The following is a 13,371-nucleotide window of genomic DNA, read 5'->3' on the forward strand; positions in this document are numbered from 1 at the left end:
TGACTAGCGGTGTTCCCCAGGGCTCGGTGTTGGGTCCAGTCCTGTTTAATATCTTCATTGACGACCTTGATGAGGGAACAGCATCGACCCTCAGCAAGTGCCGATGATACAAAGCTGGGAGGAGTGGCTGACACGCAGGAACACTGCGCTGCCATCCAGAGAGACCTGGACAGGCTGGAGAGCTGGGCAGTTAGAAACTGGATGAAGTTCAACAAAAGCAAGTGTAAAGTCTTGCACCCGGGAAGGAAGAACCGTTTGTATCAGTACAGGCTGGGGGATGACCTGCTGGAGAAGAGCTCAGTGGAGAAGGACCTGGGGGTCCTGGTTGATGACAGGTTGGCCATGAGCCAGCAGTGTGCCTCGGTGGCTAAGAGAGCCAATGGGATCCTGGGGTGCATTCGGAGGAGTGTAGCCAGCAGGTCAAAGGAGGTGATCCTCCCCCTCTACTCTGCTCTGTTCAGGCCCCACCTAGAGTATTGTGCCCAGTTCTGGGCTCCTTGCTATAAAAAGGACAGGGATCTCCTGGAGAGAGTCCAAAGAAGGGCTACGAAGATGATTAAGGCCCTGGAGCATCTCCCCTATGAGGAAAGGCTGAGTAAGTTGGGACTGTTCAGCCTTGAGAAGAGAAGACTAAGGGGGGACCTAATTAAAGTTTATAATTATCTGAAGCAGGGGATGCAGGGGGAATCAGCCAGCCCCTTTTCAGTGGTCTGTGGGGACAGGACAAGGGGCAATGGCTGCAAGTTGGAACATAGGAAGTTCCGCACCAACATGCGGAAAAACTTTTTCACAGTGAGGGTGACAGCCCTGGAACAGGCTGCCCAGGGAGGTGGTGGAGTCTCCTTCACTGGAGATATTCAAGACCCACCTGGACACCTATCTGAGTGATATGTCCTAGGGAGCTGCTTTGGCAGGGGGGTTGGACCCGATGATCTCTCGAGGTCCCTTCCAACCCCTACAATTCTATGATTCTGTGATTTACGATACTGAACAAGAAGTGTGGACATTTGCTTCATTGAGGAGAAATTGCTTCTTGAAACTCAGAAATACCATGCATAGGATGTTAAAAAAACAGCTGTGTGAGAGTGATACAAAGCAAAAGGTATCTGGTAAGACCTAAAAATAAATAAATGCCAGAACCAGTGGAAAGGGACAAATGCCAGTATCTGGCAAGACATGGGAAGTTCTGACACTTCATCGATATTATGCTGTGCCCTTAGTTTTCAGGCTGTGTAACAAAGCATAGTTACACAGTTACATGATGTGTACTTTATGTAATTTATACTCTTAGCCACTGCCCAGATGCATGCCATAAAACCAGATCAGTACAGAAGAAAAACACAGATAAAGGGATCACATATAAAGACATGTGATGGAACACAGTTTGACAGAGCAGCTGCAGTTCATATAAGGTCATCTACTTAAAGAGCAAGAACAAGGGGAAAGGAGGTCCAAATTTATATTCTATTGTGTGCATCAAAAAAAGTGTTCTGCATGTCATGATTTTGTACTTATGGTCTATATAACACTTACCAGGTTGCAATTAACTACAAGACAACAAGCTGACAAGAACAGTGCCATTTTGACCCTCTACCAGGAACATTAAAAAAATCTACCACTGGAAACAGACATCACCATTTTACTGGGGAACAAAAGACACTCTTAAAATGGTTTTTGGTTGCAGTAACAATCAAAACACTGTATTTTCCATAAGGGTTAAAGTATTTTACTTTTATTTCTACTGTTATCACTACAAAGAAGGCTTTAAAGCATGTATTTTAAAAACACACTGCTGATTAAAAAAGCTTGTTACAACATCAGGACATGTAATAATCTTATCTGGGATTTTGGAATGATTTAATCTATCTGCATAGGCCATTCAGGAAAACTACAGGGAAATAAAGCAAAACTTACGAAAAAATTATTTAACACTACCTTGTTTTCTAATTAAACTACAAGTAAAATCACATAAAAAGTTAAAAATCAATTCACTTAGAATAAGGTGACTTTGTATGTTTTTCAGCTACTCTCCCAATAAATCTTCCATGTAAAAATAAAATACATCAAGGAATTTTTCCAATACTGACTATTATACAGTCTGATTTCATTCATGCATCAATGCTCAAAAATACTAGCCTAATTTTCTTTACGACCTGTTGGTACTCACCAAATTCTTTCAAGGAATTAATTGAGGTCAGAAAACTTCAGAGTACTCACTGAAATCTCTAGAATAAACGTTCTTTGATGTTTTTCTGACACTTATTCTGATATCATACTGTTTACATGTGAAAAAGAAATCAGTCTAATCAGCAAAGCATACATCTTTGAAGCTTAACTCTCCTTAGCCCACACAGAGATAACAATCTGCCACATCTTTCAATGCACACTGTTCCTAGTCTGAAAAGTCTGGCACAAATCATATAATAATCATGTTGGGTAAACCATAGAGCACACAATTAAAAAATGATGGATAAATTGCAGGAAGATTTGAGGAAGTGTGAATGGTCTGCTCTTCTGCTTTGCTTCCAGCAGAACTGTGAGAATCAGCTTGCCCTATAAAAACATTTTAAACACATTCTGATTACAGCTGGGTGGAAGAATGATTTCAAAACAGTAAACTATCATTTTTCACTTTGATTAATATTTGTGGTTCTTTTACAATCTTTGTATAAAATTAGTAACTGCCACTATATTCAACAAACATTTTCTGGAAAAACCAGAAAACTAGGCAAAATTTCTGATCTGAGCACACTCTCTCTCTCTCCAATTCTACAATAGGGTAAGTTATATTTTCTTTACCCTTGTTTTAAGAGGTAAGTCCAATACAAAGAAAAATATCTATCCTTCTCCCCTCTCCAGCAAGATGTCAGTTAGAATTCCATCTATATAGTGTGCCCTTTACGATGCAGACTCTCCAATGACTGCAGGCTCACCATATCGTTTTGCAGTCTATAATCCATAGAAATTCTAGTGTTCGTGTTACACTCCTGATCTAACTTTTCAGTCACACTACATCATTTTATAACAGTTCAGTGGAACATAAATTTTAGCTCTTAGTCAGTTATGACAAAGCCTCCCCCCAAATTTTATATGCATAAAATACAGCTATTCCAATTCTGATCAATGGTCTTCCCACTCTTAATTCTTCTAAGTGTTACAAGAATTGGTCATAGTTCATCTGAAAGATTTCACTTTCATGTAAGCCTAACAGATTCCAGTTGACACCCACTGCCAGTCTTTTGCACTACTGCAATTCCTTTCCCTGTGAACCTTACTCTTTTGAAGAATACGGACTGTCTGCCCAGTTGTTCTACCGATGGTCATCAAATCTGGAATGAAATGTTAGTTTCTGTGAGTTTTTAATGAAAGACTTGAAAAACAGGTCAACAGCCACACAGCCTAGTGTCTTCTCATGTAAAAATTAATGAAAAAGAGTATGTTTACAGATTTAAGCCTGTATCTCTGAAGATATGAGTGATCTCCAGCTTCTGTTTTCTATAGTTTATGTAACTAGAGATTGCTAGGCCCTAGGGCACTGCTCCTCACCAGAGAAATTCTGTTCTTGCTGTATGACCATAAGCAACCCTCCCCACTAAAACTAGTTTAATTAGGTTACTGCTCTATTTGAAAGATCAACCTGTCAACAACACAGTGGGTCCTGCATGCAGTTTACCTCCTGCTTTGGAGTAAAGACAAGAGATTAGAGACAAGTAGATAGACACATTCCATGAGCGCAAACACAAATGTCTGAAATAACACACAGGCAAACGAAGAGGAAGACAAACACTCACTCTCGGACAGGATTTCCAGCCTTTCTGCATTCTCTTCCAAGGTCGTGTACCACTGGTTGGCTATAAGACAGTGAACACCAGTAAGGCTCAGAACCATCGCTGTCTCTGTTGGTCTCTCGATAGCAATATGTAGACAGCTAAAAAAAAGTCCAAAGTATGACATCAAGAAACTAAAAATGTATGCACTATAGCAAAAAAATATAACTAAATATGCAATGCTTTCTAATGGAAGGGGAGAGAGAATACCAGACTGCATTTTCTTATGAGATCAGCATAAAAAGTTTTCTAATATTCATACAGCACCTTAAATTCAACACAAAGAATTTAGGTAACTTTCTCTCTATATTTTTTTCATGGTGCAATTTTACTATTTGGATTGCTTCCTGTCATATTACTGTTCTGGATATCTCAGTAATTGTGGAAGGAGGAATAACACACTAACTTTTACAAAATACTGCAAGATTCAGTTGTAAGATAGTAAAAGTCTTGGCTCTGAGGTGAAAGGACTTGGTTAGTTCTGCTTAAGTTGCTAAAGGGAAACACAAAATATGAAAGCTTGCTTCTTATCATAAGAGTAGCAGTAATTTGGAGGCTTAAAGGCAAATCACTTGTAAAGTGCATTAGATTTTTTATTGCTGAATATTTAAATAAGTATCTTTGGTGTTATTGTTTCAGTGATGGGAGGGGAGGGATACTCCGAAGGCTGAATTTTATTTGTGCCTCTACTTCTCATGGTAACTTTATCAGACGATAGTAAAGTTTGCTATAATCTTTTGGGGAGATGCTGTCTGATTGCAGTTATGTGACTCGGTTTTAACTGAATGTTAAAAAACTTTCTGGAAGCCTTCAGGCTTAAGGATGTATATATCCTGTTGATAAATTCACCAATCTATTAAACAAAGACTCCTAAATTCCGAGTTTAAAAAACTAGCTTAAGGAATTGGAAATGGATATTTGGGTGAGGTGAAGAAGGATGTTAAAAATAAGGGGTTGTTTAAACACCCAGACACCTGCATATTGTACACATGCATATTACACACAGCTCATTTTGACTTACACATACAATAAAAGTATATAAACCCTGCCTCATGTCAACTTAAACCCAAGGAAAATACTGAGATGCTTTTAAGACTAAAAAAGATTTGATTGATAATTTTAAAGACTCTGAACAGGTTATTTAACAAGCCACAACAATTTATTTAAATGCCTGGCTGATTGTTAAACTGTTCTTTGTTCAAAATCTTAGATGGACTCTTAATAGTTAATCTGTAATATATATTCATATATTTACATATTTAAATATTCTTGATCATTGCCTATAACACATCTTTCATCCTATTTAGCCCTATGTAAGGGATGAAGCTACAGGATGAAGGCTAACTTCTCCCATAGGTGTAGATATGAGCCTTTCTATCTGCAGAAGTAAATAATATTTATAACTCAAAATTTGAATTTTGCTTGGAAAAAAAAATCTGCCATATTGTGGACCTTAGCAAAATAAACTTTATCCTACCTTTTGTGAATATCAGAGTTTGTAATTCTTTGATAACTTTCCTTTGATCGCACCAGATCCAGAAGTACCATCAAATGGCATTCTGGAAAAAAAACATGGTATAGCAATGGTATTTGCACTAATAATAATATCCAACAGACTAAATATCAATAAATCAGGCCTTCCTAAAGTTAATGACTGTCTTGAACACATTCTAAACAACCAATAGAAATGTACACATTTCAGGCAAAATTACAAAATTTTAAGTAAAAGAACACAAATAAAGTAATCCTATCATTATTTGATGTAACTTTGCTGCACTTTTCCACAATGTTATGCAGGTTTTTTCCTGTGTGACCTTAGTACAACTAATAATGAAGTTCACATGCTGTCTTATAACAGGCTCATGACCTACATGACTCAATTCTGTAAAATTCTGTAAGAGGGAGGTACAGAAATTCTATCTACTGCTGCTCCTCTCCACAAATTAGGAACAAGTCATATCTCAAACATTCCTTATTTTCCTTAAAAGCCCCCAGTGAAATAACTTAGAATTGAAAATTTTTCCATACTGTTTGGTTTGCTGCAGCTGCAGCTTAAACCTGTTAATTATTCTCTTAACTCAAACAGATGAGAAGTACATTACCTTTCTCCTTGGAAAGCCTCTGACATACTTGATAAATATTTCCCCTCAATATGTCAGGCTTTCCTCCTTAAGTATGTTTTATATGCATATATACATATGAATACACATACGTATTTATTAATAAAGGCAGTATAGCCTTCTTACCACTTCTAATGTTCTCCATCCCTGCGCCAGGGCCTTCTCCCTCCCTGGGAAGGGTTTCTGCCTCCAATTTCATCTAACTCTACAGTCTTTTATAAAGCCTAATTGGCTATGAAGGAAAAAATACCTTCTCAGTCTACAAACACTCTGTAACACCAGAGTAGCCATTCAGCATTGACCCAGTCTTGGCAGACAATTCTGCTTGGCATGTGTAGAGACAGGAATTTTGAGGACTTTGTTACCAATTAGTAAATTTCATAGAAAGGGAGAGGAGGTACTGGGAGAGCCATCAGACGATGGCTCAGTTTTTCATGCTTCAGAAATTCCATTTGGAAGTGAAGGACTAGACTTATTTGTGAGGAATAGTAAGAAAGTTGTGCAACAGAATAAAATCTACATAGTTTTTCCAGTTAAAACCCTGGATCTTGAAAAAGGCCCTTCATTGTTAACATCAATACTGTGATAATGATACAGTAATGGGACCAAAAGGTGGTGTAATTAAAGAAAATACTTTTCAGTTTGCTTATCATACTTGGGATGTTCATGGCAACCACTCTGTTCAGTAAAATGTGAGACATTAATCTTTCCATCCCATAGAACAGGAATGCACTGCAGTTTGTCAACAGCTGCTCCCATTCGGCTTGGCTGAAAGGAATGAAGGAGGAGGAAATTACTTTTGTGTTATTATTTTGCAAGAATAATTTTCAGAAATTATCATGGCTAACATTTCACTGTTATTTAGCACAGAAGTACTTATGACAAGTCAGCATGCAAAACAAGGAGACAAGATCTCAGAATTGCACAGAAAGTGCAAAAACTCATTAATAATTATTATTTTAATACAGAGGCACAGTTTAGTAGCATCTAAAAGTAAACAAGAGGCATAGTGTGTTTTTACATCAATACAAGACTTTCATAAAAAAATCAATGCATGCATTGTACAGCTTTGAAATATGCAATAAATCTATGGGATTATTCATATATGCACCCATTAGGATATGAAAAAAATAGTTATTGAAAAGAAAAGTGAATACTCAGCTTGGCTGGCAGCAAAAATAGTAATGCCTAACCATGTTTGTAATTGCTGTGAAGAACTACTTGAGTATGTACACAGTGATATTACCTAAGCAGAGATTTGAAAGGACTGAACAAACCAGAAGTGTTAGAGAAAGGTCCAGTGATGACTGCGTTGACAGGACTTGTCACTACCTGACCTCTTGAGAATCCCTTTTATCCCTCTGTTCCTATGACCTTAAAAGTAAAGTACTTCTACAAAGAACAAAGTCTGTTTATGAACAAACTCCATAAAATGGTATTAGTTTCATGATGTTTCAAATTTTTAACTGTGAAATGTAACTTTTTTGTATAACTTTGCTGCTGAAATCTGCACTGTCTCAGGGTGCAAGGAGATGCTACAGTTTTAGCACTTGGATTTACAAACGGTTATGAGCAGAGACAGAAATTACATTTATGCTCACAGTGAGTATTCAAAGACTGCACCAGTTTAGTTTTTGTCAGAACTGGATTGTTTACATATACAGCAACTCTAATGCAGCTAATCCCAAACTGGCGAAATCCCTTTGTGGCACTGTATCCCAGATCCCTACAGCATCCTGCCTACAAACCTAAACACATGTTTAAACCAAGGCAGTGGTTTGCTATGTGTTTACCAGTTCAGCACAACACAACCCTGTTTTATGACTGAAGCCTTAGGGAACAGGCACAATTTTAAAATGAAACATGGATAAACATAAAATCAGAGTCAATATCACAAACCTTGGAACACGTACGTTGCCAATAACTCCTTGCCACTGTAGTGTAAATAGGTCGTGGTATTTTTCTAGGATTTCCTTTATTTTTTGGGAAGGACTTAAAGCTTCTGTAAAAAATAGAATTTCATCATTACAGGTTAATATGCCACAAAAGACATTGAGCAATATTAATTTCAATTATTTTAAATATACTATTTAGGGGGTTTTCAGCCATCATTACGTCTTACGTTTTTTGAAAGCTCATTCTGGCTTTTAAAACCATAGCAATTGTGGGATTTTTTGAATAAAAACTGTGATCCTCATTCTGTGATTCTGTGATTTGAAAGGTATACTTTATAACTGACAAGGATTATCTGGTAGACAGGCACAAAGAAAAAATTCTAGATACCCTAAGAAGAGTTGGAAACACCAACACTGGATGTACAGTTCCAGTTTCTTTCCTGAACCTGAAAGAGGTTATGTTGTTTCACTGATGCAGTGTCTGACAGGTGATAAGCACCACTGTTCCAATGAAAAGCTAAGCTTGTCAACACACTCATGTCATGACTTCATTGTCTGTAACAAAAATTCCTAAATTCCATGGGTAGTTTGCGTTAATATATATTACCTGCCTCTCTTCCTTCATTATAGGGGTCCACAACATCTGATAAACAGTTAAGTAAGAAATGCAATATAAAGAACAAAAACAAGTTTAACGGGTACACTTAGGTAATAGTTTGTGAAAGGATACATTTAATATTATGAGTATCAACAGGCAAGCAATTAGAAGGTAAAGCACGATTAACTGGTGCCTACAATTAAAAAGAATACATATTTTATTACATGCACAGGTCTCAGAGATTAACAGCATTGCATTCTTTGTGAAACAACTAGCAAGATGACCTAAATTTGGAAGGTAGGGTTAAAAGCAGCATGAATTGGCTCAATTGCCAATGGAACTGGAAAGCATAAGCTATTCTGCATCATCTACAATAATATGCATACATTACATATATATACATATGTGCACACATATAAAATATACTATATTGTTGGTGGAATTACTTTAGTAACCTTAAACAGCTCCATTGGTGGGTTGTTAAATGTCACATTTACACTGAGTATGATTTTTCAAAGAAACAATTACTCTGATTATAGCAAAACCATCAAGAAGCAAAATTCTTATGGATGTATGTGGTATTTATTCCACTTCAGAATTCTAGCATATAATATATATGTGTAACTTCTATGCAAGCCACTTGCAGTTCTTTAACTTTTTTTAACACAAAAAGCAGAGCTACTCCTATTGAGTTTATTTTAAAAATGAGGAAACTTCACCGTTTTGACATCCTTTTTCTGATTGGCTTTTGGTTTTGTTGCTCTAGAGACCTCAGGGTCTGGTTTAATGTCCATCTCTGTGGAATTGAAAAGAACAGAGTTTGTTTTAAAAAGATACAGGTAGTTTTATAAAATACAACTTCTTTTGAGGTCTACAACAGATGAAAATAGGAAAAGAAAAATGTAATTTCACTTCACAGCAAGGCAAAGACATTCCCAAAACCCCCTTGCCTAAAAATAATGACTTGAAAGTGGAAAACAGGATCTCTTAGACATGCAAATGCTTAATTACATTGCAGGATTAGGATAAATAGAGCTGAACAGTGATTACTGAAGCACTTCTCAAGCCTATTGCCATATTTATTAATTATTCATGTAACTGGAATAACTGAAGCTTCTGAGAGACATGCAGAGACCAAAAGTAAAAAGGAGGTTTCATATTTGAATCTGATTTTTTTATTTCTTTAAAGGGTTTAAAAAAAAGCAGCATATAAAGCTGAACATATTTCTCACTGTATATATGACGATCACCCAAAATACGTTTCAGCCAGTTGTCACTTGACTATACTGCAAGTTGGTGGAAGTTATGCACTATTCTATTTAGAAAGGAGGGGTGAAAAACAGAGGACAGCTTATACTGGAGGTGATAAATATTACAGCTATGAACTCAATACAAGAACGTCTCTGGAACAAAATACCTTTAAGGTATTTTTCTAAACTTAGCTTATTTTTAGCTTAGACTCACAAGCTTTAATAATTTAATTTGATTTAAAATGTGTTTTTATCTATGTATGAGAAAAACGTGACTTCAGATTTTTAAATTCAATGATAGAAGGTACCAGATTTATAAAAATACCTGTTTAGTGCCTGAATTTGTTACTCACTTTTAGAATAAATTAGTTTTAAGATGCCATAAGGATATGATTACAAACTGTTCAACTACCTCACTTAACAGACTCTTTTCATTGGAAAGTTTATGTAGGGTGCAAGCATCTGCAGCAAAGAAAGTCCATAAAGACTGTGGGATCTCATTTTGCTCATTATATAATGTAATATTAGCTATATAGAGAGGAATGAGGTCAATTACTAAAAGTTTTTTGCATTTGTAATAAAGTTTTATACTAATGTTAATGAAAATTATCAGAAGTCTAAATACTCATTTCGTTTTTTCTTTTTTTCCGTGCAGCTGAAAACAGCTTTAAAGAGTTTAAGACGATACTTGTATAACTGAAACTCTGAAATCTATTTTAGACTCCACTAAGTTTTACATAATTATTTAATATCGAGAGGTTATTTTATGTTAGCTATATAATAACTGCAACTATAATCAACCTTTATAATAACTACATTTACTGTATTATCTATTCCATCTAAAATACTGGAAACTCACTGTATATGGTAGTCTTCCAGTAAAATCTAATATACCATTCATATTATTTCAATTTTAAGTTATCTTGTTCACTGCATTATCACGTTATTGCAAACAATATTTATCTAACATTACCTGATTCAGCTAGATGTACTCTATTGTAGAGAATCTGAAGAGAAAAATCTCTCGATACAGAACTTATTCTCTCCTCTTTAAAGATACTCAGAGCTTCCAAAGGCAATTCCATAAATAATCTGTCTGCTAGTAATATCACACACAGCCCTAAATCCATATGTGTACCTGAAGAAATGTGACAGAACATGATTTTCAGTTCTCAGTATATGTATAAATAACTGAAGTTAGATGTAAAAACCTACATTCCCTCCATTACATGATACCTGAACTCCATTTTAATGTGGATTAAGTGCATTATGCAAAAATATTTCTTTTGATACTGTTACTCCTAAGATGTTGTCAAATTTCTAAGCATATGCAATTGTGACCATTGATTCTTCAGAGGGAGATATATCCCCATATTAATAACCAATCATCTCAGGTGGAAGCCCAGGTGCATGGGATGCATTCGAGAGAATGATGTTTGGAAATGCAAAATTAGTTGTGTTTAGTAAACGTGATAAAAATGTTGTAAAGCAGATCTTAACCAATACTACTGTGTCATTCTGTTGTAAATATTTTGTTTCTGTTATTTAGGAAAAAAAAAAGTACTGGATAACATTATGACAACATTTTCCCATTCTACAGAGAAACAACAAATAAATGGAAGAAATTATTCAGTCCTTGCAGAATGACAGATGATGTCAGATGCCAGATGGCAGGAAGAAACTATTGCAGGTAAAAGCAAATGCAGGTCAGGTTTTGGTAATTTTTAATTATGCTCCTGCCATAAAGCAAAAAACTCATCCCCAAAGCCAGCCATGTACTCAATTGTCTCTTCTGTGGGAATTCATATAAGGGCATATTCCAACATTAAGTCTGCATTAAAGCAAACAACCTGTGAGAAACCAGAAAGTAAGAAGCAGGAAAAGACAAAACAACAAACTTAAGTTTTTCTTTTGGCCTTTCTCGTGAAAATACTAGTTTGTAATGCCAGTTGTAATGCCTGAACAAAAATCAAAACTAAAATGTCAGGATTTTGATATTTGACCACACACACACACATACACATTGTACTCAAGAGAGCACATACCCTGCATTCCAGTGTGTTTGGTGTCCTTATCTTTCACTTTTACTTTGCCCAATTCAGCTGCTGAAACTGATGTGCTCTGTTCTCTGGGAAGAATTACAGTGAAAATATTACCAGCACTAATAGTTATGTACGTAGAAGGTTTCACAGGAAACACAAAGACAAATCTGTTTCTCATATTGAAATGTGGAATTTTACACAAGAGGTACTCCCCTTTGGCGGTCCCACTTTGGAAATCCCATCCTTAAGTATTAAATTATGTTTCATCCTGATCTCAGTATTGTATAACTTAAATTGGAGAACAGTGCTTGTCAGAAATAACTGTTAGGCTGTATAGTTCAATCCCCTTAATATTGCATATCCTACATGTCTTTCAAGAGGTAAAAACTTCATTCAATAGGGTCCATTCTTGCTAAAATTACTCCTGTATTTGTTGGGATTGAGTCATTATCCTGTTTTCACAAATTATGATAAAACAAATATCTTACCTGATATCAAGAAAATCAAACTGAGACAGCACTGGCTTCAGATATTCTTCCATAATTTGTAATATTTCAAAGAAATCGGATGTCAAATCATGTCCATTATCATCTATTGTCTTTGTTGTTGTCTATCACACACATTGCAACAAAAAAATAGAATATTTAACAAGGATGAAGAGTGCATTATGTTAAATCAGAGGCTAAATCAAATAATTTGAAACCTTATTAAATGGAAAATGTAAATATAGTCTCAAAATTACTTTAAACATCATAAAATTACTTAAAAACATCACTCCCATCAGCATTTTTGCAAAATATTCTAACACAGGAATCAGTACAAGATGTCAATATTTATTATTTAAGAGATTAATACGTAATATACTTCTGCATTTTCAATGGAGAATGACAGCAAAGTCAGCAGAAAGATAATGTGGTTCTGCAAATAACAGGAAGAAATTGTGAATGGGCAACATTGAGAAGTAAACAGAAACTCTAAGATGAATGTAGAAGCAAATGGAAGGGTATGATTCTATGATTCCATGATTTTGAAAAAAGTAAACAGAGTAAAAAAATAGATAAGGAGAGAATAGAAGAATCATGTAGGATATGACAACAGTGAAAACTGAAACTTCTAAAAGCCAATACAGATGGACACAAAAACACTAACTGGAAAAACAAGCTCATCTAAATGGTGAAGAGTGCTGGTATTAATGATTGGACTTCTCACCCAAAACTGTAGCTCTATGCAGGTTGCATGAAGAATTATTGAAAGTTATAATGCGCCTTTTAAAAACATAAGCCATTTATTTTTTTCCCCATCTGTTCTACCTGACATTATCTTCTCACCTTTTCCTTTACTTATGCAACTACAGAATATTCATGTAAACAACCACCACAACAAAAGCTGGCCATGAACAAGAGACAAAGTCACCAACACTTCAACTATCTGCAGTCATCAGTGATGAATAAAACGGAATTATAATTCAAGAATCAAATGTGTTTAAGTCGTGTGATTAAAACAATGAAAACTTGTACAGAACATTTTGCATTAATGATGGGAATAGTTCTGTACCAGCTTTTTTATTATGCTATATGAAACAGGTAATTTTGAGAGATATTGAAAAACTTAAATTTATCAAAATAAATTAGTGTTGTAC

The 13,371-nt window shown here is 35.6% G+C and overlaps 1 protein-coding gene across 1 annotated transcript in view; it reads right to left on the minus strand.

The window, feature by feature from the left end:
* Nucleotides 1-2,416: 2,416 nt before the first annotated feature.
* Nucleotides 2,417-13,371, minus strand: part of CFAP46 (cilia and flagella associated protein 46) — a gene marked incomplete at both ends in the record, with an annotated part of 62,698 nt that continues 51,743 nt past the window's right edge. The window contains 11 exons of the mRNA XM_084264654.1: nt 2,417-2,553; nt 3,792-3,928; nt 5,305-5,386; nt 6,603-6,715; nt 7,847-7,949; nt 8,450-8,485; nt 8,573-8,633; nt 9,160-9,236; nt 10,664-10,828; nt 11,736-11,818; nt 12,221-12,342. Of these exons, the coding sequence (XP_084120780.1) occupies nt 2,417-2,553; nt 3,792-3,928; nt 5,305-5,386; nt 6,603-6,715; nt 7,847-7,949; nt 8,450-8,485; nt 8,573-8,633; nt 9,160-9,236; nt 10,664-10,828; nt 11,736-11,818; nt 12,221-12,342 (1,116 nt within the window). The remainder of the gene's footprint in view (nt 2,554-3,791; nt 3,929-5,304; nt 5,387-6,602; nt 6,716-7,846; nt 7,950-8,449; nt 8,486-8,572; nt 8,634-9,159; nt 9,237-10,663; nt 10,829-11,735; nt 11,819-12,220; nt 12,343-13,371) is intronic.

Source organism: Gallinula chloropus (genome assembly GCF_964237585.1).
Source record: "Gallinula chloropus genome assembly, chromosome: 5".
Taxonomy (NCBI): Eukaryota; Metazoa; Chordata; class Aves; order Gruiformes; family Rallidae; genus Gallinula; species Gallinula chloropus.